This window comes from Trichechus manatus, unplaced genomic scaffold (genome assembly GCF_000243295.1).
Source record: "Trichechus manatus latirostris isolate Lorelei unplaced genomic scaffold, TriManLat1.0 scaffold00024, whole genome shotgun sequence".
NCBI classification, from domain to species: domain Eukaryota; kingdom Metazoa; phylum Chordata; class Mammalia; order Sirenia; family Trichechidae; genus Trichechus; species Trichechus manatus.
Genome location: NW_004443960.1, coordinates 3112953 through 3134236, shown reverse-complemented (window position 1 = coordinate 3134236; position 21284 = coordinate 3112953). Strand labels below are relative to the sequence as shown.

Here is a 21284-nt window from a genome sequence, read left to right as displayed (position 1 = left end):
GGAGAGAACAAAGGACAGGTAGACCCTTCCCACTTAAGAGCTTACAGTGTGGCTTAGTTATCTAGTGTTGCTATAAAATACAAAAAGTGGGTAGCTTTAATGAACAGAAATTTATTTTCTCACAGTTTACGGGTCTAGAAGTCAATTCAGTGCCAGCTCTAAGGGAAGGCTCTCTTTTGATCTGCTCTGGGGGAAGGTCCTTGTCTCTTTTCAGTTTCTATTCCTAGGTTCCTTGGCAATCATGTGGTGTGTATCTTCCCCTCCATTTGCGCTCACTTGCTTAAACCTACCTTACAATAATACTGCCTCATTAACAACAAAAAAGACCCATTTCCAAATGGGATCATAACCACAGGTATTACGACTCATAGCAACCCTACAGGACAGTAGAACAGCTCCATAGGGTTTCCAAGGCTGTAATCTTTATGGAAGCTAACTGTCACATCTTTCTCCCTCAGAGTAGCTGGTGGGTTTAAATCGCTGACTTTTCAGTTAGCACCCACACGCTTAAACATTGAGCTACCAGGGCTCTTACCACAGGTACAGGGGTTAGGATTTACAATGCATATTTTTTTTTGGGGGTGGGGGGACACAATTAAATCCATAACACAGTTTAAGACAAACTACATAGATGCGAATTCACCCATCCTTGCCCAATACTCATCAGTTCCTAAACCTTTCCTTTTGGGAACTCTCTGTCTTCTGCTAACTGGATTCCCCAGGTCACCAAAGCAAGTGAACTTCAAGGGTCTGCATGCAAAACATACACCTCAGTTTCCATATAAACACAATTCTTTTCTCATTCTTAATAATAAACAAACAAGTCAAATTAAAAGGCAAGCAACAAAAAGAAACCTGACCAGAATCTGATCCTGAACTGCCACTAATTTTCTTTCAAGCCTTAGGCAAGTGCTAAATTTTATGGCTGTTTAATCCTAGTGACATTATGAGGTAAGAAAGTAGTCTAGTTTCTTTTATTGCCAAAAATTATTCTTTACATCTAATGCATAGTCCATGGCTACAAATTCCAACCCGTTTCCATAAGATCTCACTGGAGATGTTTCCCATTTTCCAAACACCACCAATGAAAGACATAAGCTAGTGCATTATTAGTTCACCTGGCAGATTCCTTGGTGATGAAGTAAATATGATTTCATTACAGTAAAAACTCAAGAGGTAAAGTTGTTAAAAAGTTCAAGTAGATACTCAAAGGATGTCCAACTTTGTGAACAGTGTCCAAAAATAAAAGGAAATCCAATTTGGTTCTTGGAGAACTTTACATTAGAATACATTTCTGTCGTACGAGACAATTTAAAGCAGTAAGCCTGACACTCTGAAGATAATAGTATACAATTAAACACACATATTATTGCTTTTTGTTTTGGAATACCATGCTACAAATGTTTCTATCGTGTATGTTCAAGAGTGGCTGGGGAGACTAATGTAAAACAAATATTTACCTTTGTGATTATAGAAAACCATTGATTGACTCATGCTTGCATCTACTATTTGAAGTTGAATTTGTTATTCTGCCAATACAATCCCAACCAGAATGTTCTTAGAATACCTCTCTTACAAAGGAATCCTGTTAAAAGTAAAAATAATAAGCTGTTGCTGTCTCCTGCAGAGCCAAGTTAGATTCCCGTCAGGACATCTGTACCCTCAAATTTTCCACTGATGACAAATTCTTATCATTGATTGCTTTATGATTTTGTATTTTCTCACCAACTTTAAACTCTATTTGGTGAATTCCTTCAGAAAGGGGAACACTGGACAAGCTTCTATTTACCTGTGGAGTTTCTGGTGTCTAAGAAGGCTTGACCGCCTGCTGAAGTTTCTCATGCATATGCTACAGGAAAAAGGCTGCTCACCTGTGTGGGTTCTCCGGTGCTTAATAAGGTGGGAGTTCTGACTGAATTTTTTCCCACATTCATGACATGTAAAAGGCTTCTCACCGGTGTGAGTTCTCTGGTGTGTATGGAGATTTGTGTTCTGACTGAAGCTTTTCCCACACCATGAGCATTTATATGGTTTTATGCCTTGGTGTGTTGTTAAGTGCTTATTAAGATCTGAACTCCATCTAAACCTCTTACCACACTGTTGACATTTATAGGGTTTCTCTTCAGTGTGAATTCGCTGGTGTTTAATAAGATCAGAGCTAACTCTGAAGCTTTTCCCACATTCCTGACATTTAAAAGGCTTTCCTCCTGCATGGTCTTTCTTGTGAAGATCCATAAGTTTCAGCAACTCTTGTTTCCAGGTTGAAAGTTTTTTTCTTTTCTTTACTGGAAAATCTTGATGCCGTTTCCCCACCCTGTGTATATCACCTTGATTTTCTTTGTCTGTGGTTTTCTGGGGAACTTTGGCTCTGGCCTTTTTTGAAACTATATCTCCTGGTGCTTCTATTTCTAAGGCAGGAAGAGATACAGGCTGATGACTTCCAGTGTCATTTTTGAACTTTAACCCTGTTGAAATAAACTTAAGAATCAGCCACCTGTATCCAGGGCAAGAAAATCACAGGAATAAAAAAAAGAACAACTCAATGATGACTGATTTTTTTTTTAAAAGTAAAATCTCAAAATGCTAAGCCCCTGTAAAGGATCCTATCAAGGTACATTTCCCCTCTTCTCATGACGTACACTTACCTGTAGGAGACTCTACATGACTGTCCTTGAACTCCTGGGGTCCCTGGATCCATGGCTCTTCCCCTTGCTCTAGACAGGAGATCACTTTAGGTTTGGGGAGCACAAATAATGCTGTGAGAAGGAAAAACTGAGGTCATGAACTGGCAACTTAACAGTGAATTCGTCTACTAATTCCAGACTATTAATGAAAGGCAAAGATAGTTTGCTATTCCAGAGGGCAGAATCTCCGATCTACTATCTGGTTTATACTATATTGCATTTGTGGGTGGATACCCAAAGCAGAGACCAAGAAATACACATAAGGTGGATGGATGAAAAGGAAACAGGGAATGGGAATCCAGTGCACATTCCTCCTTCTTCAGCCACCAAAAATACTGTGTTCCACCACAGAGGACCCAAGCTCCAGAGGTTGGAGGGAATATAGGCTGGTCCTATTAACTCTTCAGGAGGACTTCTCCTGGATAAGACCAGGTCCAGTGGAGCCAATATGAAGGTCAGTAGGTTGGGTATCATATATACAAGTGTTTCCTGTAATAATTACAGTTACTTTTTATTTATTTAGCATTTAAGCACCAGGCACTGGATGACTAGTAGAGATTTCTACCACTCCTATAGCTCACTGGTTCACATCCAGATGGAGGAGATGACCAGAGTAAATGGAAACTTTTTCCAAATACAGATATATGGTAGGAATATTATGTCACGAAGTCATTCAATTAGTATGTATCAAGTGGCTGTTATGTTCTAGACATTGCTCTCTGGGCTGGGAATACAAAAGTGACTAAGACAAAGTCCTCTATTTTCATGGAACTTACATTCAAATGCGGGAAAGTGATCAATGTTTGGAAGAAGACTAAAACAGGTAAAGAGCATTTTAGGATTCCACTCCTATGAAGTTATTCTAGAGAAGGTTGCTGTAGGCCTCTTTGAGTGTTATCTGAGCGGAAACCTGAAAGAAGTGGACTCTGCATGTGGTGGAAAAGTGTGCCAGCAGAGGAAACAGCAAGGTACAAATGAGCTCAATGAGTTCAAGAAACAGCAAGAACGCCAGTGTGGCTACAGAGAGCTGAGCAAGGATGAACGTAGCAGCCAGCTAATAGAGTGTCCTGGATACCTCAGTAAGGAGTTTGGGTTTTCTTCTGGATGTGATGAACAGTCACTGCAGGGGTTGGAAGCAGGGAAATGTCACCGTCTGGTAAACTTTTTGAAAGATCACTCTAGCCATTGTGTGAAAAACAGACTGTGGAGGGCAGAAATGGAAGAGGATGCATTTAGAGAGCTATCAAAGTAGACTTGGTTAGAGATGATGGTGGTTTAGACCAGGATGCTAACAGTGGAGGAGACTGAGATATGGTTGGACCCAGAATATATTCTGAAGGCAGAGCCAAGAGGACTTGCTGATTGCTCACAGGGTATGATGGGAAATCATAAAGGATGATTGTAAGCTTTTTGGCTGAGCAATTGGGTGAAGAGTGATGCCATTTACTGAGATAGGAAAGACATGGGAAGAGGTTTGAGACGGCAGAGGGAATCAAGACTTCTCTTTAGAATAAGGAAAAACATTTGGAAAAAGCTCTCCAGGTGATCTGGATACACCTTTCTTCTCTACACCATCCAGCTGAGAACCAACCAGCAACTGGAACAGGGGGACTCTCTGACAGGGTGCATTCTCCATAAGCTGAGGACATGGTAGATTACTCAACTTTTACAGAAAGGGAAGGGAGAATCTTTACCTAGAGAGATGACAGTCTCATAGTTTTCCTGCATTACATCATGGTAGAGGACCTTCTGAGGGGGCTCCAGTAACTCCCATTCTTCCTGAGAAAAATACATGGCCACCTCTTCAAATGTCAACAAGCTCTAAAGAAGAGAATGGGCTTCAGCTCAGTACTTGGCACTACAGAACCAGCCCTACCACCTGGCTTCTGACCTGCACAGTAGGCTAGGCACTGAAGGAATTAACAGTATTTTTTTTCTTTTTTTTAAAGAAAGCAGAAAGGACTCGAGGGACTGCAGACAGCATGGGAGGTCCCCAATTCCCACTGGGTCAAGCCAGGTTGTCTAGGGAAGAACATCTAGGGCCAACACACTTCTGATATCTACAAGGCAGTGGGGGTCATAGGCAGCAGGGAAACAGATGGACAAGGTCATGTTCAGGCAGCCCTAAACAGATGGAAAGTATAGCTCACCTGGGACTCAGGCAAGATGAGGTTAGGTGCCATTGTCCAGTCTTTGGTGTTTGTCTGCTCAGAAAGGGCTAGAGTCTGTGGGGTAGGCAGAGCTGTGGGTTGAAAAGAACCACAGGACATTTCTCTTCCTTTTGTTTATAAACAGCCTGAATTCATTTCTAAAATATAGTCTATCTTGATTCAAGTGTGAGATCCCAGAAGTTGCAGTCTCAAATAAGAATCAGTTATTTACCAGCGAACAGAACTGTTTCCCTAGCTGAATGTTTCCTCAGAGTTCATGAGAAATAAAAGATCTGTTTTTATTCTCTTCTCATGAAATAAAATAATTCTCTGAGCTGGCCAAGAGTTAAAGGTGTTTGAAAATGAAGTACTCAAGGATTCCAATGTACAGTAGAAGATACGGCATTTTTGTCTTTTTATTTTTTTTCCTGATATACAAATCTGCTCACGTTTTGTCACTGACAACTGATTTCTGATCCTAATTCTTCCTATATTTTAGGAGGATGAGGTGGCCCTGACCCTCCCTGCTCCATCTTCTCCTTTCCTCTCTACTTTTCTAAGGAACAGAGTTCACAGTAACCAGGGTTCTGTGGTTTGGATATTTCTGTATCCTAGATTGACCCCTACCTTTACCCAGAGTTGGCCTATTCTACTGCCACCCGGCGAAACATCATAATCACTAACATGGCTGCTCCATAGGACCAGACACAGCACTCTAGTTAAACAAATTACTATCACAGCTCCCAGGGGAAGGAAATTACCATGACATTCCTTACCCTTTTTGTATAATGCCTCAGTTTCTTTGAGAGTGTTCCTGCTTGGCTGTTCTTGTAGACCTCGGTATGTATTCCAAAATTCTTCATCCTGTGACCTGCCCACTGATTGGAGTTCTGCTGACTTCAGCATGAAGCCTGGGGCCTCTGCTGTTCCTCCCAAGATCACTGCCTCCTTCCCCAGCTCATGGAACGTGACCTAGAAATAATCCCCATCCTTGTCACCACAGAACTTACTTTTGGTTTGAGGTCAGTAGAGGGAGGAATAAACATAGAGTCCTGATCCTGAGAGGTGTGAGACGCTAAAGTCAGTGAAAAGACTTAAAGAGATAATGGGCTACCTATTTTCCATAAAGAGCTATATGCAAAATCTGGGAAAACTAGGACAAAATGAAAAAAGCTATGACTGTTGCCAGCCCACAACACAGCCCCTCCACATAGCCCAGCTCAGGCCACTAGCAGGGTGGGGCAAGCCATCTCTTCTCATGTCCTCTCCTCTACTTTTCTCTAAAAAAATAAAAAGGAATGGGATAAAAAGGTCTTTCCTTTCAGTAAGATTTTTCCCATAGGGAAATGAGAATTAGAATGGAAGAAAAAAGGGGAGTGTGGTTCCAATCTACCTCCAAATGGTTTGGTATAATGACACCACACATATGCTATGCCTTGCCCTGTATTCTGTACCACCACAGGAGCGCTGCCATCTGCCCGAGCTATCCTGGGTCCCCACTAACAGGGCTGAGGACCAGACACTAAGGGAAGGCAGTGGAGGCTCTTGTCTATGGTGCGGAGGACACTACCCCTCAGCATCTTCTCTCTGCTGAGATTTTTCTTCTTTCCAAATGTTTCCCTTTCACTTTCTACATTTTCTTCTTCTTTGCAGTCTTCCCTGGTGTTTGATTTTTCCTTCTCTTAGCCATCCTTGTTGTCCTCTGGCCTCTTAAGTTTTTGGATCTGTTCCCCCCGCCCCCTTATTTGTTTCTAAGAACTCAAGTCATGTCTCCTTTACTGAGACGCTCATTACTCTCAATTTACCCTTGCCCTGAAGAAGGCAAAAAGCAACTCTTTTTTTCTAAGGAAAACTCTGCCAAGAGCTCCAAAACTTGTGGACTGACTATCACTGCAGCCTGCAGTTTCAGGTCCCGCCTTAGCTGTCTTAAAGGAACAATGCAAGAGTGACCTAATCAATCTCATTTCTCAATTAACCCCTCCCCTCAATTGAGCCACCTTTATCCTATTGTGTTGTACATGTCAGGAATCTTTCTTCTCACCCCATTCCTTGTTTGACCAGATTCCCTCTGCAAGTATTCTACTAAGGCCACAGCCTCCTTAATGCTCTGTGGATGGTGCTTTTGCATCTGGGTCTGAGTCTCCCTGGGCAGAATGGTCAGGAACTGCTCTAGCACCAGCAGTTCCAAAATTTGCTCTTTCGAGTGGATCTCTGGCCTTAGCCACTGACGGCATAATTCCTGAAGTTGGCTCACAGCCTCGAGGGGTCCAGCTGCTTCATGGTAGTGGAAGTTCCGGAAGTCCCGGCGAGAGCTCTCGGGATGAAGACTGTCCATTTGTGGGGAAGATTTCTTACTGTGACTGGAGCTCTCTGTCACAGATCCCTTGGTCTCCCACAGAGCCCTGATCTGAGGGTTCAAGTCCGTAGCCACCTTCAGATCTACTGTCATCATTCTGCTGTATGAACAGTTTTGCTTCTCTACACTCCTAGCGCCACCCTTGACAACTGAGGACCCATTTGGTTTGGTACAAAACCAGTAAGTGTCTTCCTCCTAAGGGTAGAGAAGGCAGGAAAAAAGCACATGCCAATAAGAAAGTCACATGAATCTTATTCCAAAACAAACAAACCCATTGCTATAGAGTTGATTTCGACTCATAGTGACTCTGTATATAAGACAGAGTAGAACCACCTTATGGTGTTTCCAAGGCTGTAATTTTTATGGAAGCAATTGTCACATCTTTCTCCTTTGGAGCAGCTGGTGGGTCTGAACTCTGATCTCCTGGTTAGCAATCGAATACTTAACCACTGCACCACCAGGGCTCCTTCCATCAACCTTATTACTTGCTACGTATTATCAGAGAAAAATGAACAGAAAAGGTTCTGTCATGCCTTCCCTTTAAAATCAACTTCCAAATATAGGTAACTCATAATGATAGATTCGTTCAAGCTCTTTGTTTCTTTCCTTTTGTTATTTAACTTTGAAACACAGCACAGCAAATGCCAATCGCTGACTTGGCCTTTTTTTTTTTTAATATTTTAGGAAAAGTTGGGAGGATGAGAAAACTGGCACCCATTGGCTGAAAGGAGCTTGGGATTATCCAAAGATTTCACCTGTGTGCTTTCTATCTCATTTTTGCAATGTCAAAGGAAAATAAGGATAAAATAAGAAAATAACAGTAAAAGGAAATTTTGACTTTCTCTAAATTTTAACAGATTATCCCAGTCTTGATCTTTAGTCAGGTGGGAAACAACTTCTTCCACCCTTCATTCCCCTGTGAAGATGAACATCTTCACTTTGTGGAACATTTGGTATTCTTTTCCACTGTATAAATACTGCGAGAAGAGCTGAGACAATGAGAATAGAGAAGGATAGTAATTAAAGAAAAAGTAACCTTATTCTTCCCAGAAGGTGTCCCTCAACTAAGCAACCAGATGCTCATCACTGTTCTTTGCAAGACAAAAAAAAAAAAAAAAAATCATTGTGCAAATGGTTTATACCTATTTCAAATTTTTTGTTTACTCGACTAGGAGAAAACTAGTTGGCCTTTGTTTACAAGATAGCCAAATGTCCAGGAGACCTGGTGACGACTGCAGTGGTTAAGCCCTAGGCTGCTAACTGAAAGGTCAGCAATTCCAAACCACCAGCCGCTCAGGAGGAGAGAGATGTGGCAAAAAAAAAAAAAAAGGGAGGGGGAGGAAGTGGTCACTAAAGTTCTTCAGGCAAGGTAACATTCTTCTGACTTTACATTTCCCCAGGGTCATTTAGACCTCTAAGCCAGGCTGAGGAGTGCCTCGTGGGGCCATTTTCTCTAAGGTGGTCTAGTAGAAACGGCACCAGAATTCTGTCCAGGAAGCCACGGGTATTCAAAGTGGCCAGTTCCTTGCTGCCCACCCTGGCTCAGGAGCCACTGGGGCACTTCCTATGTTTTGTCATCAGCAGAAGCTGGTATCTCTGAAGCTGCACTGACTCGTTCTCCTGTGGTAGCATCAGCCAGCGGAACCGGGCAAGTTTCTCTGCTGCAGTGTTGGACCTCACTGCCCGCCCCACCTCGGATTCACTATGTCCTCTGAACAGACCACAACAGTGCAGGGGCACCGTGCACACGGAGAGTCTCCGAGGTAGCTTCCGCCGCAGCCCTGGCTTATATCCGCGCCAAGAGTAGAAAGCGTGGCTTCCGGAGCCTGACAGTTGGCCTCGCTCCTGACAGTCCGGCGGGCCGCGGCCAGGAAACGTCGCCGCGCCTACAGAAAATGGCTGCCTCCACCCCCGCCCGCCAGGCAGCGGCCCCGAAGCGCGGCCGGCGTCTCTCAGGGGGCGCCGGAGCTGAAGCCGAGGGGAAACCGGCTTCCTGGTTACCTCCGAACAGCTCGGCTTCCGTGGCGGCCGCTTCCCTCTTTCTCAGACTCAACTGCAAGGTTGTCGCTCGCCCGCGCGGCTCTGGGGAACGAAACTCTCCGCCCTGAGCCACTCGGAAGCAGGGTCGGCGAGGCGCACTGGCCCCAGCGAGCGAAGCTCCAGGGTTCGGGAGGCCAGCCCTCCAGGACAACACGCTCGGCCGACCCTCTCACCTCTCGGCTGCGCGCCGACTAGCTGTTCCCACATCACAGTCTGGGGCCCGCGTGCGCAGCCGGAAACGGAACTGACGCATCCTCGGCGGCCCCGCAGCAGTCCAGCCCCGCCCTGTTACTGAGGGGTCTCAGCTGCGCTCGGTCAGCGTGTGCTGCGTCTCTCTCCCTCCCTGGAGAAACTGCTGTCCTGCAAGAAAGAGTTCGTGTCACCGCCTCTCTGGGCCCGCCAAAGCCAAGAGGAGCCCTGGAAGCGCCTTGTCGCGTGGGTGTCCCCGTCTCGTGTCCCCGCTTTGCAGGGTGTTGCTCGTCCAGAACGTTTCTGCGTCGCTTTCGGGCGGCCTGAGGCGTTTGGTACCGGGGGTCTCGCCCAGTAAGGGTCGCTCCTCCACTGCGCGCCTGATCTCGCGGCCTCCCTGCGGCCCCGACAGCGGGGGCTCGAACTGTAGTCGTTGGACACGAGTAAGAGACAGTTTTGTCTCGGTCAGGCCCCTCGCTAGATCAGCAACAACGATCCCTTGCGGTTTTGTACCGTTTTCTGGTTCGCGTGGCGCGTCCATCATAACGATTATGCGATATTCTTGTGAGGTAAGTTTTAGCTTGTGAGATAGGTACCATTTATATTTCTCCTTGAGAGAAAAATTGAGACCTAGAATTGACTTCCTCAGGGTCACATCGGTTACCAGTGGCAGATCCTAGACTGGAAATTAGGTCTCCTGTTGTCATATCTTGCGCTTTTTCCACCACCGTACACTTCGCAGGAGGACCTTGTTTTTACCTTGTATTTCCCGCAGTGTCTACTGCACTGCTCTGAGTAAGGTTAAAAAAAAGCCAAACCCAATGCAATGGAGTCATGGCGACCCTATAGGACAGAGTAGAACTGCCCCAGAGGGTTTCCAAGCCTTTAAATCTTTATGAAGGCAGACTACCACATTTTCCTCCCAGAGGAGCTGGTGGGTTCAAACCACCAACCTTTCAGTTAGCAGCCAAGTGCTTAAGCATTGCCCCACCAGGGCTCCTTCTGGATAAGGTAGGCATCCCATAAATATTTATGAATCATATTTATAAGAATCTGAGTATATCTGGTAGTATTATCCTAATTATCAGTGTTTTCATAGTGTCAACCTATACCAATCAAGGGATTATTTATTAAGTCTACTATGTGTAGCCAGTGTTAGGGTTGGATAGGACAAAGTGTGTCCTCAAGTAATCTAGTAAAACGACTGAGACAATTTCATGACTATCAGTAACAGAAAGTAGTAAAAGGTAAGACATTAGCTGAACGCTATGAGAATTCCAAGGAAATAAAATTTGAATTTTGATTGGAGAAATTTATAAAAGACCTTGAGGGATTTTGCTCCCAACAGGGAGTGGGGACACATTCCAGGCTGAGGGATTGATAAGAGCAAAGGTTTGAGTGTGAGAAAATCTGTAATCCATTTTTGCTGATACTATTGGGCTACACTTAGAGGAAGAGTAAAAAAAAAAAAAAGAAGTTAGAAAATAAGTTTGTGTGAACCATATTGTGGAGTGCTTTGAATGGGAATGAGGAGATTGCATTAAAGAAAGAAGACCATGGAGCACCGCTTGAGGGTTTTTGAGGGAGCTTTCCCCTAAGCAGAAACCCTGGTGGTGTGGTGGTTAAGTGCTGTGGCTGCCAACCGAAAGGTCACCAGTGCGAATTCACCAGGCGCTCCTTGGAAACTCTACGGGGGCATTTCTACCCTGTCCTATAGGGTCGCTATGAGTCGGAACCTACTTGATGGCAATGGGTTTGTGTTTTTTTTTTTTTGCCCCCTACTACGGCAATTCATCTGGAGGTAAGTTTAAAGTAAGAATGAAGGTGGGAGGTCATTATAAGACGAAGTCCATTATGCTGTTTTTGTTTTTGGATAGTATGGTGTTCACTCCTCTGAGGCATAGATCTTGATCCTTTTTGAATGAGGGAAAGGGAACTAAAGAGAAGCAATAATAATGAACACCTGCCAAAGTCACTTGAATATGTGACAAAGCAGGTTCACTTCCTTAGACTCTCAGTCAGATTGGGACTTAATTTCTTCAAAAATAATTATTATTTCCAGTGTTTCAGAACCAGTGCCCTTATCATTGACATTTTCATCACCTGGCCTGACACTGAGCATATAATTAGAACTTACCAAATTGAATAAATGAGTGCTGCCAACAGTGCCAAGCAGTGCCCTTGGATGTCACTGACAGGCCAGATTTATAGACAGGGAGATGATTGAGGGGGTATGGGGACACCCTGTGGAAGGAAGAAGAGAAGTAACACACAAATGGTGCATAGTGATTGAGGGCCACTGATGATTTTCATTGTTTGAGGTTTGGTGCCATAGTTGCCTACTCTTGCTGTAGAGCCCACAAAAGTCCCCTAAGTCTTTCTTTTTGACTTGACCTTCCCCTATCTGGGCACTGTTGTGGAAATGATGAATGTGCAGCTGGGAAGCAGTGAAAGCAAGTGTATTCAGTTTATTCTGAGACAACCAACTGCCATGGTGGACTGAATATTTTTGGTGGGTGATTGGCTGGAGTTAGTGGTGCTGCTACTGGCTAAAAAATACCACCCCCTCTCCCTCATTTATAATAGTTATCACTTACTAACTGCCTTAGTTATAACTGCCTCTTTTAGAAAGTTAATTGATCCTAGGCTTTCATTGCCCCCACATCCTAGTTACTGTCTTATTCTTTCACTATCCTTTTAGTGCTACATAACTCAAAGTTCGCATTTCTTGAACAAAAGTTAGAGGAAAAACAAAGGTTTCAACTCATTTAGGGTCTTAGACAAGAGACTTGAGAGAGTTCTATGTAGTTGGGGAATGGATGAAAGCCAGTTAGGCTCTGCCCTTAAAGGAGAAGAAAAATAACTGAGTTACCAATTATTTTCCTCATTTATCTGACATACTTTTCTTTCTTCATAGCACCTGGAATGGAAGAAAGTGGCAGTTTTTGTTTCTTCCCATGAGGTTGGGTATCTGGAATGAGAACCATGAAATTAATCTAGACTATGAGATTTCTAAGGACCTGGAATGGCATTGGGCAGCACCAGGACCTGAAAGGAGTATTTGAGGACACAGAGCTACGGAAAAGTTTGCCAAAAGAAGGATTTATGGGAAACAACTTATCAGAAACACCAGTAGAGAAACCTTTTAAATTTCTTCAGGCAGTGGGAAAGTTGAGTCTTAGTTCAAATTAAGCAAAATCTACATTAAAGAGAAATCAAAGTCTCAAATATGAAAAGTACATTACTTAAAATGCTAAGTAAATTTAAGAAAACAAGTGAAAGGTGAGAAACTATGGAAAAATATTTCTAAAACTTTTATACTCCTCGCTAAGAACTGCCATGATTCTGAAACTTGATAATATCCCAAATCAGGAGAACAGTTTCAGTGAAGAATAGCAGTTGAGAATACACCAGATGTCTACAAGGAAGATCTGAGAGTAGAAAAGTGCCACTAACAAATCATTTACATACTTACAGATTACCTTGGTAAGCATAAGAGATACTCAAGTTAAAGCTCAGACATTGAGAATGCTGGATTGAATGCAATAAAAGTTGTTCAACAGAACCTTCTAACTTTCTTCTTCACCTTAAGATTCTATGCAAGCATTCTCAAATTGGCGCTCTCCAGACATCCCAATGTCAGGGTTCTTATAGCTTGGAGTCTTTAGGTAGATGGACTGCTGCCCAGTGAACACTACTTACGGAGAAATATGAGCACCATTTTCTTTTTAGGCAGTGAGGTAAAATCAAGCCATTTTGGAAGGGGAAAAGCCACACTGCATCTCTGCTATACAACATTATTTTTGACTTTGAGTCTTTCACACTCCTTTCTTCTCAAGCACCATTTTTTATTGAGACTTTCCCACCTGGGTCTGTTCTTGGGGCTACACCTTGCTCAATGCCTCCTGTCTTCCTTTTATCCCTTTTCCTTTGTTGAGTTAGGAAGACTATGTAGGTGTTCCTGTTCTTCTTGATTGGTGCTGCTGTATCTGTTGAAGGAGAAAAGGAGCAGGGGGATTTCCAACTGACTACCCATGTCTTGCAGGAGCAACAGCCTTACAGGACCTTCAGCAATAGCATCTTTCTGAGTTTATAAGACTCTACCTCTAGATTCATGAGCCTTCATCTCTTAATTACTCTCTAGTACAAATGCCTGTGCCTTCTGGGGCTTTGAGCTAGTTTGAAAAAAAAATTTTTTTTTTCCAATTCAGTAGAACTTTATCCTTTCTTTTCTCTTGTTGGTTGTTTGAATCAAATTCAGTATGAATAAGAGAGGGAAATATACAACACTAAATTTGGAAGAGAAAATGAAAGTTCTAAGTAGGATTGAAGCTGGACGATCTCTTAAGAGTGTAATGGATGAATTTGGAATCAGTAAATCAACATTTTATGACATTAAAAAGAATAAGAAACTGATTTTGGACTTTGTACTTAAGCAGGACATGCCATTAGTAGGGGCTGAGAAGAGAAAGAGGACAACGGGAGCCAAATATGGCGATGTGGACAATGCAGTCTACATGTGGTACCAACAGAAACGCTCAGCTGGTGTCCCTGTTAGAGGCGTGGAGCTTCAGGCAGCTGCCGAGAGATTCGCACAGTGTTTTGGGCGAACAGACTTCAAAGCCAGCACTGGTTGGCTTTTTAGGTTTCGAAATAGGCATGCAATTGGGAACCGAAAAGTATGTGGAGAACAAGTCCTAAGTTCAGTTTCAGAAAGTGTTGAGCCGTTTCGACAAAAACTGTCCATGATAATCAAAGAGGAGAAACTGCGTCTAGCTCAGCTATACAGTGGGGACGAGACTGACCTCTTTTGGAAATCAATGCCAGAAAACACTCAGGCGAGCAGAAAAGATATCTGTATGCCAGGGAAGAAAATAAACAAGGAACGGTTGTCTGCCCTTTTGTGTGCAAATGCAGATGGGACTCATAAGTTAAAATCGGTCATAATTGGAAAATCAAAGCTGCCCAAAAGTGTGAAAGAGGACACAAGTGTGTTACCTGTGATATATAAACCTAGTAAAGATGTTTGGTTCACCAGAGAATTGTTTTCAGAATGGTTCTTTCAAAACTTTGTTCCAGAGGTCAGGCATTTTCAACTTAACGTTCTAAGATTCCATGAAGAGGAAGTCAGGGCATTGTTACTTCTGGATAATTCCCCAGCTCACCTTTCTGCTGAAGCACTAACCAGTGAGGATGGGCGAATAAAATGTATGTTCTTTCCCCATAACACTTCAACCTTGATTCAACCAATGAATCAAGGTGTGATCTTAAGCTGCAAACGACTTTATAGGTGGAAGCAACTTGAAGAGAGTCTTGTCATTTTTGAAGAAAGTGATGATGAGCAAGACAAAGGAGAAAAAGGAGTTTCCAAGATTAAAACCTGTAACATAAAATGTGCAGTTTTTAACTGGGCAAAAAGTTGGGATGAAGTAAGCCAAATAACCATAGCAAGTGCATGGGAAAATCTTCTTTACAAAAAGGAACCTGAATATGATCTTCAAGGCTTATATGATGGGGATTATAAAGATATTCTTGAGAAATGCGGAGAGTTGGAAACCAAGTTGGATGATGATAGGGTGTGGTTAAATGGGGATGATGAAAAAAAAGGTTGCCCCCCAAAAACAAAAGGTGGAATTACAAAGGGAATTGTTCCGAAAGGAGGAGGAACTGATGAAGAACATCAGCAGCCTGCTGCATTTAAATTATCTACTGTAAGAGACAGTTTGGACTACCTTCTTGATTTTGTTGATGCCACACCTGAGTTTCAAAGGTTCCATTTCATGCTGAAAGAGATGCAACAAGAAATAATCAAGAAACAGTTCCAGACTAGAATCCATTCTAGAATTGGTAGCTTTTTGAAACCTAGGCCTCATAATATTAAGGATTCCTTCAACATGCCTTCAACTTCTGGTTCTAATAATTAGATTTTGTGTTTAAAGCTTTTTGCAGTTATAACATAGGATGTAAATTGTTACTGTTTATCAATTTACCTCATTTTGTGTATCAATGCCCACTTACATATTGGTTATGAAACAGTTTGAAAACAATAAATTTATGTTTCTTTAAATATATAAATATATTCAACAATTCACATTTTTTTTCTGTTTTAGACAAGGATCTGAATAATGAGGAATTATTGTCTCAGATTATCTAAGGTGGATTGGATGTGGGAAAAGCATTAAATTCTACCCGTTATTCACAGCATATATCAAAGGAGTTCCATATGCTAACTGGTTCTCCTTACCTTTAAGAGAAGGGTAGATCGAGTTTTTTATTGAATAGTATGATATGCTCTGATTTCTTAAATCTCTTAACCAGCTATTTAGTGTTTGTTTTCCTCTTATGTGGAAGTAATATATGCTGATTATAGAAAATCATAAAGAAGATAAAAATTACCCAAATTCTATCAACCAATGGTAGCCTTTCTTAACGCTTTGGTATATTTTATATATTTTTAAATTTATTTTTCATAACAATCACCCCCTCCTTTTTTTCTTTTTCTTTTTTCCCCTTCTTTTAAATAGATAAGGAAACAGGTTTAGAAAGGTTAAGCAACTTGATCAAGGTCACACAGCTAGTAAATAGCAGAGACAAGATTTAAATAATTCTACTTAACTCCAAAGAGCCTGGTGTTGTAGTTATTAAGAGCTAGGCTGCTAACCAAAAGGTTGGCAGTTCAAATCCACCATGTGCTCCTTGGAAACCTTATGGGGCAGTTCTACTCTGTCCTTTAGGGTCTCTATGAGTTGGAATTGACTCCGTGGCAATGGATTTAGTTTTTGTTTGGGTTGTTTAACTCCAAAGCTCAAGCTTTTTTTTTTTTTTAACCATAATGCTTCACTCTCAGAATTTCTCCATGTCATTAAAATCTCTTCACAAACCTCAAATTTAATGCCTTTGTAATACTCCACCATGGGCTGTACCATATCAGTTGAATGAGTTGAATGAACCATTCTGTTGAACAAGTGTTTGCTTCCTATTTTTTCAAAGTAAATATGAGCAACTTCTGGCAGAAAATTTCAAACTATTACATTAAAATGGGTTATTAGAAGTTAAACTACCAGGTCAGAGAGTATGAATTTTTTTTTTTTTTTTTAACTTTTGATACACATTTTTAAATTGTTTTTTCACATTTCCACCAGGAGTTTGAAAGTTCTGCCAATGCACCAATCCCGGCATTGAATATTCTTAGCTGCTATTAGTTTTTGCTAATGTTATAACCAAAAGGTATTTTTATGGCTGTTCCCCATTTTAGTATAAGGTGTCAGGTGAGTATTTGACATTTGAAGGTAGCTAACTTTTTCAGGAGCTTTGTTAGGATAATTGGTTCTTTATTGGCTTTTAATGTTCCTTTTTCATATATTAAGTTCAAGAATCTATTTCTGAAGTGTGCATTCTGTTCCACTGATCTGTCAATATTAGGGAACTATGATATAAAATCAGTGATTAAAAGGAGTACTGGTGTCTGTTCTTGCTCTAGTACCTTACCATTTTAATCACTAATATCTTTTAATATCTGATAAGGCAATTACCCCCTTACTCTTTGTTTTCAAAAATGTCCAAGCTATTCTTACCTATTCTTCCAAATCAACTTCAGCATAAAATTTATTCATCCCCTCTTCACTAAATCCCTTTGGGAATTTATTACAATTTAAAATTAATTTGAATTGACATGTTTCCATTCAAGCTGTAAATAGTTTTAACAGAGTACTCATTTTTTATTAAGGTTATTTCTAAGTATATTGTAAAGAGAACCTTTTTTATTAGTTATTGCTGATATTTTTACCTCGTAAATCAACTCAGTAGTTATTTTTTTATATATCTTGTTTTTGTTACCCAGAACTTACAGAAAAAAATAATATTGTCAACGTGCACCCTTTTCACTGTCTTCTTGCTTCCTTGGTTGATTAAACCTGCAGCCTAATGGAAGCTGGAAGGGAGACCTTTAACATCAAGCAGTGTGACTTTTTTTTTGCGGGGGGTGCGGGGAGATTTATTCAGAATGACAGCAAGCTGGGGGTGGGGTTAAGGAGTTAAGTAATTCTCCCTAGCTTGGTGTTTTGCTCCTTTGAAACACTTTTCAAGCATGGGATAGAATGGATTTTGGAAAAAGTTGAAGGGGATGTTAGGTGAAGACACTGGACTGGACAGTTGTCTTGTTGTTAGGTGCCCTCAAGTGGATTCTGACTCACAGTAACCCTATGTACAACAGAATGAAACACTGCCAGGTCCTGCTCACAATCGTTGCTGTTTGAACAGCTCTCTAGTACCTTTTAATCTGGGTCTTTGCACCAAACCATCTTTTTTTCAATGGTAGTTCCCAGAATGAGTGACCATCGTTTTCAAAAGCACTCACTGATTCTGGAAACATCCCTTTGCTTTCCCGCGTACGTCCATCTACGTGAGCTTGGTGATTCAGACCTGAATAACGAATAGAAACAATGCACAGCTGAATGTGCTCGGGATTGGAGCTGACTATGGAGAGGGTTTTGAGAGCACTTGCCTGACTAGCAGGGGAAGTATCACACGGTCAGTGCGACTTTGGAGTTGGGCTTTAAAGCTTAATTACAAGGGCAGGCCAGGTCAAGGGGGGAATGAGCACAGCCTCTTCGGTGTCAGAGTGCATCGCCCTGGGAAGCTGCAGGGGCCCTGGATGGTTGCGATAGGGGGCTGCTGGCAGCAGGAAAGACAGGTTAGAGCCAGATTTTCAATGGCCTTAGAGGAGAAGGGAGGGTCATCCCAAGATTTTAGCACCCGCCTATGTAGAGTCCTGACAGCTCTACCTCCTGAATGTCTCTCAGCTCTGCCTCCACTTGTCCCTCCTCACTGCCCCTGTCCTGGTCCAGGCCACCATCACCGCCTGCCTCGATGAGGGCACCTGCCTCTTTGGTCTACCTGCCCTGCTCATCTTTCCCTAACCTGTAGCCAGGGCAAGCGTACTAAAAACAACTACAAGTAGTGCCTCCCCTGCTTCCTGAGCTTCCCACTGCATTTTGACAAAGACCAAACCCTGAAGGCGGCCTGCGGGCCCACCCTGCCCAGCCCCTTATCCGTCTCTTTCCCCAAGGCCACCCCACCCATGCCCCCCGCCTTCTGAGCGCGCCCATCACCGCGCCGGGCCCCCGCCTCCTGCCGGACCGTGAGGGCCGGCCCAGACGTCGAGCCCCGCTCTCGGCACCTGGTTGGCGCACGCACAGTTGAGGGGCCGGAAAGTTTCGGGTAGTAGTGTCGTGCCCCACACCAGGGTCGGATGAAGGGAGAAGGAACATCTCCGGCTGTAGAACCGGGCCTAAGTGGCCGGCGCCGGCAGCGAGAGCGCGACCACAGAGTGCCGCCGCAGGGCCAGAGCGGCCGGCGCCGGAGGGCGGGGCGGGGAACCTGTGGGGCGCGCCGGTGGGCGCGCGCTCCCGGCCCCCGGGCGCAGCCGGGCGGGCGGAGACAGGCTTTGCCGCCCGAGGACAAAGCCACGGGTGAGGGGGAGCGGCAGCACTGAGGCCCTGGGCGGAGGGGAAGCAGGAGAAGGTCTGTCTGGACGCGGCCGCCGAGAGCCCCGCCAGCCTTCCCACCCCCGGGTCCGGGCCGCAGGGCACCGGCGCCATCTTCAGTGGAGACAGCAGGTGTGGCAGGGCCGGCGGGCTGCTCCGGACCGCTGAGGCGACCCGCCCCTTTAAATGTCTGACCTGGTTCCAGGCTGTGGGAGCTGCCGATTTCTTGGCTTTGCCCAAGCCTGAGAGAAAACCGAAGTCTTTGGTTCTGGAAGTCATTCCTGAGGATTAGAGCCCCTCCGAGAAGCCCGCAGCCCACTCTTGTTCAGGTTGCTGGGGCAACATCCCTAAACCCCTCCCTGGAAAGCGGGGGATTCCTTCAAGGGCCGCTTGCCCAACTTTACCCTAGGAGTGCGAACGGACACCTAAGGTGTGGAAAGGAGCTTTCCTGGCCTTAAGAGGGGAGTGTGGACGGAGAGTTAAACAATTCCTCATATAATGTATAGATTTCAGGAAGATATTTAATGTTTTCCTAACCCACCCTTTCCGCCTGGGGAAGTCGCACTATCTCCCTGAAGCAAGTTTGGATCCTTGTGAGTCACCAGTTCGGATTTCTGACTGAAGCTTCTGGTACACTCAAGGTGTTTCACTGATGGATTGAGGATATTAACATTAACTGGCACATCTGTCAGAACGTTTTGTTGTGGTCTGAGCAATTTTTCATCATCCATTTCGTATCATGGTTGAATTTACCCGGACCATTCCCACTGCCTCCTCCACCGGGTACCAGTGTCAGGCAAGAAGCTGCCCTTAAACCTTTACTCTTGTGGAAGGAACGCGTATGAGCCGCTCTTAGTACAAATCACATGATCAGAAGGAAATGTCAGTCTCTCAAGAATGAAAGTCAATTTTTAATCAAAAGTGCTTGCAAGCTAGATTGAAGGCTAGAAGAAAACGCTTCAAAACAAATGCATTTTGGCTTTAATTCACCTTGTTCTTGAGCTCCTGACACCCAAAGATAGGAATTCTTGTGCTGATAAATTTGCTTGTTGGTTTTCCTGTAACACGACTTAAGACCCTTCATATGACTTAGTTGTTTCAAAGGTTTGTGAAACATTTACATAAATTACAAGTCTTAAGCAGTGGTGGTGATTTTGCACATTTCAAAATTCTATCAGCTGATGTAATGATTCAACAGTAAAGTTATTAAACTCTTCTTAGAAGGGTGCTGAGTCTAAAACCTCCAATTTCTAATTATGACGTTGAGACCCTTAAGTTTTTCCATTACTGCAGTAACATTTTTAAACGAAGTGATTTCTGATGTGTTTTTCTGGGGGGGAAAAAAATCAAGCAATTCAGTGACTTCTTCATCTCTGTCTCACCCCAGGCGCTAAGGGCTTTGTTCTCAGAAACTCCTGTCAGCGTGGTCTTACAATGACCCCAAAGCCAAGTGCTTACAAGACAGAAATCTTTTACTAGTGTTTTCTGCCCACAGTTGGCACGATAGATGAGTGCTTTCTCCATGACAGGCACTGTGCTAATTGCTTTGCATGCAGTATCTTGTGTCTCTTCATCTCATTAAAGCAAGGCTGAGGACAGCTATGCATGTGAAGTTGGCCAGAAGGGGAGTTAGATTGGGGGACTGGGTGAAGGCCCCTATTGGAAAGCCTTTCTAGTGCCTAAGGGGAACACCTTAGCTGCTCTAGCATTAATTCACAGTGCTAGAGTAGGAGCAACATCAGCCTGACCACATCGTATTTGAGACCTGTGTGGGTGACCAATGGTGATATTTGGGAGATGGGGGGAAGGTGGGGTTTCCATTCTTTCGAGACTTACCATCCATGTAAGTTGTCATCTTAACCAGAGACAGTACTTACTAATAACATCAACTCTACACCACTGTGGTGCAGTGAATTACTTAACATGGCTCTTTTAGCCATGCATGGTCTTGTACCTCTCACACAATGATTAGGTTGGACTATGCAAATAAGCTGACTGTGGCCCACCAAGGGGATTGGACAGCCTGCTAAGAATGCAAATAAAGTGTGTAGAAACCCTATGGGAGTGGGATCATGCAAATAAGGTGTATGAAATCCTAACAAAGGGATTGGTCAGTTTTGCCATCCCACTAGGCTTAAAAGAGCCAATCCCAGAGTAGAGAGGGGACGTCACTACCATCAAGAAAGAATGAGAAGTGGACCATGTCCTTTGGACCCAGGGTCCCTGTGCTGAGAACCTCCTAGACCCAGGAGCTAGAGCTGTAACACTAGAGATGGTACAAGATGGCGAGAAGCAGTGGCAGAGCACTGGCAACAGCAGAACCAGGAGACTGGCACGAGACCGCAGAGTGGGCTTCGTGGCCCACAGAGCAAGTGGCTAC

The 21284-nt window shown here is 43.6% G+C and overlaps 2 protein-coding genes across 8 annotated transcripts; one reads left to right on the top strand and one right to left on the bottom strand.

The window, feature by feature from the left end:
• Positions 1-549: 549 nt before the first annotated feature.
• ZNF75A (zinc finger protein 75A) lies at positions 550-9422 on the bottom strand. 7 transcript variants are annotated; one of them, XM_023728424.1, is made up of 7 exons: positions 9404-9422; positions 6876-7385; positions 5611-5806; positions 4835-4926; positions 4379-4505; positions 2646-2756; positions 550-2465 (listed from the first exon to the last, which is right to left on the bottom strand). In XM_023728424.1, exons 2-7 carry the CDS (start codon positions 7284-7286, stop codon positions 1786-1788), a joined length of 1617 nt encoding a protein of 538 aa, XP_023584192.1. In that variant the 5' UTR covers positions 7287-7385; positions 9404-9422; the 3' UTR covers positions 550-1785. The 7 variants fall into 7 exon arrangements, 6 of the variants coding, with proteins under 6 accessions (XP_023584192.1, XP_012410131.1, XP_023584191.1 ...); XM_012554677.2 differs by lacking the exon at positions 9404-9422 and adding an exon at positions 8803-9379; XM_023728423.1 differs by lacking the exon at positions 9404-9422 and adding an exon at positions 8883-9379.
• Positions 9423-9792: 370 nt separating this feature from the next.
• Positions 9793-16127, top strand: TIGD7 (tigger transposable element derived 7). Its single transcript, XM_004373198.3, has 2 exons — positions 9793-9988; positions 12337-16127. Exon 2 carries the CDS (start codon positions 13682-13684, stop codon positions 15341-15343), a length of 1662 nt encoding a protein of 553 aa, XP_004373255.1. The 5' UTR covers positions 9793-9988; positions 12337-13681; the 3' UTR covers positions 15344-16127.
• The last annotated feature ends 5157 nt before the right edge of the window (positions 16128-21284 follow it).